At 35.0% G+C, this 4,367-nt stretch overlaps 1 protein-coding gene across 1 annotated transcript in view; it reads right to left on the bottom strand.

Annotated features, from left to right (window-relative positions):
- Nucleotides 1–4,342, bottom strand: part of LOC107658959 (cysteine and glycine-rich protein 2) — a 7,311-nt gene extending 2,969 nt beyond the window's left edge. Inside the window, exons 1-4 of the mRNA XM_016447703.1 lie at nucleotides 4,202–4,342; nucleotides 2,689–2,809; nucleotides 1,297–1,465; nucleotides 319–448 (exon numbers count right to left, since the gene is read on the bottom strand). Of these exons, the coding sequence (XP_016303189.1) occupies nucleotides 319–448; nucleotides 1,297–1,465; nucleotides 2,689–2,800 (411 nt within the window). The 5' untranslated portion in view covers nucleotides 2,801–2,809; nucleotides 4,202–4,342. The remainder of the gene's footprint in view (nucleotides 1–318; nucleotides 449–1,296; nucleotides 1,466–2,688; nucleotides 2,810–4,201) is intronic.
- Between the last annotated feature and the right edge of the window lie 25 nt (nucleotides 4,343–4,367).

Genomic DNA, 4,367 nt, shown 5'->3' with positions numbered 1-4,367 from the left:
TATTATTATTATTATTATTATTATTATTATTATATTAGATCAATTATATTAAATCCCTGGGCCTGTGGTTGAAAACCACTGATCAACATCAACAAACATCAAGAAACCTTAATAAACATGTTTCTTAATCCTCTAAATATTTGAAATCATTTCTTCGAGTGTCTGTGTGATTGGAAACGGTTTGTTATTATTGCTGTAACAATGTACTACATTAACATGCACTGGTGATACTTGTATGTGCATGAAGAAAGTAAACACTGATGTGGATATAAATGTGTATAATGTCCAGGTCTGATTCTTGCCCTCTGATCGTCTCACCTTCCCAGCGCTCATCACCTTCTCTGCGGCGTACACAGACTCTCCACAGCGCGCACACTTCTCCGAGCCGCCGAACTTCTGCGCCAACTTGGACAGGTTTGGGTTGGTGCTGGGTCGGTGAGTTTGGGTTCTAGTAGGAGACAGAGAGGTCAGATGCTGTTTTCTGGAGCGCAGCCTAACGAGGGGTCCTCAATGAGCCGCTTTGTGTCGGGTGAGTATGAAGAGGAGCTCTGCTTACATAATAGATTCTTTCATAACAATAATCAGCTGACGGCGAGCCTGAACACACCAGAGGACGGATTTGCTTCCAGAACCAAATGACTTTACAAAATCCTCTAGAAATCTTTCAATAACACACTACTGGTCAAAAGGATAAATTGTGATTTTTTAAATGTTTTGTTTTCTTCTGCTCAGCAAAGCTGCATTTATTTGATAGAAATACAGTTAAAGTATGAAAAATTATTAGAATTTAAAAGAAGAGTTTATTGTAATATGTTAAAATGTTATTTATTCCTGTGATAAAAGCTGTATTTTCAGCATCATAATAATAAATAATAATAAATCAGAAATGTTTCTTGAGCAGCAAAACAGCATATTAGAATGATTTCTGAAGGATCATGTGACACTGAAGACTGGAGTAATGATGCTGAAAATTCAGCTTTATATCACAAGAATAAATTACATTTTAAAATCCATTCAATTAGAAAACAGTTATTTCAAATTAAAATAACATTTCAAAAATGTCTGCATTTTTAACCAAATAAATGCAGCCTTGATGAGAATAACAGAATTATTAATTTAAAAAAACATTTATTCCAAATATTTTATAAGTAGTATATGTACCAAACCACTATGACACATATGCAATAAATTGTGCATACCATTCATTATTCAACACTGACTACATTATGATATAGTTATAGTTTACAATCCATATGAACTTCTTGTTGAAAAACAATAAAAAATGCAAACGCTCACTCTTCTGGTTTGATGCCCAGTCTCTCGCCGCGGTCCATGTTGAGCGTTCCTGCTCCCTGACCGTAGCCGTACCCTTTCGGGCCGTACTTTTTACCGTAGCAGGACTTGCAGTAGATTTCCTGGTCATGGATGGCCAGTGTGGTGCTGTCTAGCCCTTTTCTACAGACCACTGGAAGAGAGAAAACACTGATTTTTTGCTGCTTTCCCATGCAAAACTCATTGCTGCAGTGCAACAGGTTTTAAATAGATTTTAGTATGTTGTTATGCAGCTTACAAAAATAAATAACATATCTCTTGGAGTTAGAGACTTCAACAAACCTTTAACTCAAACGTATGAGTAATAATAATAATAGTCATGCCACCACTAATAATCTATCATTTTAACCCCATGATTAGAGGCTAGAATGCAACATCATGTGATTTTGACTCGGTTTTGTCAGCTGACTTTGGCTTAGTGCGGGATATTGTCCCACAGAGACAAACATGATTCCACAGCGGGGTGGATGACACCCTTTACTATTCATTCAGCTGAACAAAACATTCAGCTGTGGGCCGCATTGTTTTTGTCGTTTTGGTAGCAAAGTGCCAATCTGATGAATGTGCATTCAGCCGTAGTGAGATCTCACTAAAACATCTCGGAGTTCATAAACACAGCACTGGTGTTTGGATCGGTCACTGCAGGACAAATCAAGTCAGAAAAATATTGCTGAATATTGAGGAATTTTAAGAATTTTGGTTTATTTTAATTTTAATTAAAAAAAATGCTGTCACACAAAATCTGTCCAGTTCATATGTGACTTAAAATAAAATTGATATTGCCTTAACAAAATGAAGCACATTTAAAGGATTTTAAGCATTGCACTTTTACAACAGCATTTATATAATTTATATTCATTTTTTTTTTTTTTATAACCCTTAAGTATACGTTTGCTGATCTTAAAATGTATTTAATTAGTTTATTTATTTATTTATTGCAGTAATGTGAATCACCACCGAAACTAATGGCTATTACAAATAAAATTAAACAATTTAATCAAATTAAAAAATTATAAAATTAAATTAAATAAAGAAGCATCATTTATATAATCCTTTATATTTATATGAGTTTTATACATGATATTTTTATAACTATTAAGTATATGTTTGCTGATTTATTTATAATATCTTTTATTCATTTATTTATGCAGTAATGTGTATCACCACTGAAAAATGGCCATTACAAATAAAATGAAATTTAGAAAAATAAAAGAAAGTCATAAAAATAAAGGCTCCGTTTATGCAATGCAAAACACAATTGCTTTATTTTTTCCTTTGATTTTGGGGTGAAATGTGGCCTGGACCTATTATCATGAGATTTAGCTGAACAGTAAAGTGTTTTTATATGTTACTTACTGCAGAGGAAGCAGCACTTGTGAAAACTCCTCCCGTCACACTGGACCTCTTCAGCGTGGTACACCGTCCCACGGCAGGCGCCACATTTGTTTCCTCCACCCCAGTTTGGCATAATGAGAAACTGTGAAGAGAGAAAATACAATGAGCTCTTGAGTATAGCATAGCTTATTAGTAGGAAACAAATCCATCCTGCAAAGTTCAGAGATCAACCTCAGGAAAATGTTCAGGTGTGCTGGACGTCTACAGGCATGTTGTGAAGTGTTTCACTATTTATGACTCAGAAATGTCCATAAAAACCCACTTCATCCGTCTGGACTAATAAAGACAAACTACAGACTGTAAACACCCTGTAGACGTCTGGAGACCCCAACATCAAAACGCACCGAGACCACCAGGAGCTACAGGACAATGGAGAGGCAAATAGAGCCAATGGGCCTTTTGTTAAATGGACAATGTCTGGAAGTAAAAGGCAAAACAAGCATATGAATAGAACAGCAGTCAGACATTTCAAAGGGTCATTTCAATTTGCTCAGTCAAATAAAATGATATCAGACCTCTCCAACAATATTCAAATAAAATGGCTAAGTGCTCATAAACGTCATTGCTTCAACTCTCCAGGAAAACATGAGCTGTTCTCTGCAAAATGAGATCATAACTCTGAATATAAATGAATGAAGCATGAAAAGAGTGATCACAGGCTGAACACATGTCCAACAGACAATCAAGCATCTCAAAGCCTCGGGGTTTCTTCAAACCAACATCAGTGTGAATGCATGCACGGCTCTGATATTAATATCTCCACTGTTAAAGAGTAGTACATCGGAGGACATGAGAAAAGTACAATAAATGCATGATGATACCAATATTTTGAACACTAACATAATGGAGAATGAATATCACGATCTATAGAGCAGTAACACACTAAATAATATGAATCTGAATCTGGTTCTGCACCATTACTTTTTTGTGTACGTGTAAGAGCATCAAATAGTTTGAGAAAATTACTTGTATCAATCATGCAAATTGCATATTTATCAATGAGTTCCATTTGCATGTTTATTTATGCACATTTTAACTCGCAGGTAAATATTATACATGTGTTGAATCCGTAAATATTAAATAGATAAGTACTAAACAGATACATATTAAACGTAAACAGCCAATTAAAAAAGCAGAAAATATATAGGCTAAATAAATATAAAGTAGGCCTAGTGCTTCCTTTCAGAGGTTATATCATATATTGTGTCAATTTTAAGTATTACAAAGAATGAATTTATTCATTTTAAGTTTTTGTAGAACTGGCATCGTATCTGAAAACACTTTTACACACTTCAGCTACTTATTAATATTTAGCCGAGTTTTCTAACTTTTAATCCAACTGTTGAGAATGAGATCAATAGCAGAATGAACTCGATTCAATATAAAACGTATTTTGGGCTCAATAATCAAAATCAGTTTGTCACACAGACACTCTGGCTCTTTAACACACGAGGTTGTTTAAAACGCTCCTTACCTGAGTTTTCCAGCAGATTCCCAAAGTGCTCCAGTGTGTGCGAACTTCAGCGAACAGGCTGGAATGTCATCACCAAATTATAGAGGAGAAAAGGAGGAGTTTTTTAAACACACACACACACACACACACACACACACACACACACACACACACACACACACAACCT

This window comes from Sinocyclocheilus anshuiensis, unplaced genomic scaffold (assembly GCF_001515605.1).
Source record: "Sinocyclocheilus anshuiensis isolate Anshui unplaced genomic scaffold, SAMN03320099.WGS_v1.1 scaffold283, whole genome shotgun sequence".
NCBI classification, from domain to species: domain Eukaryota; kingdom Metazoa; phylum Chordata; class Actinopteri; order Cypriniformes; family Cyprinidae; genus Sinocyclocheilus; species Sinocyclocheilus anshuiensis.
This window is presented reverse-complemented; position numbering and strand designations above follow the sequence as displayed.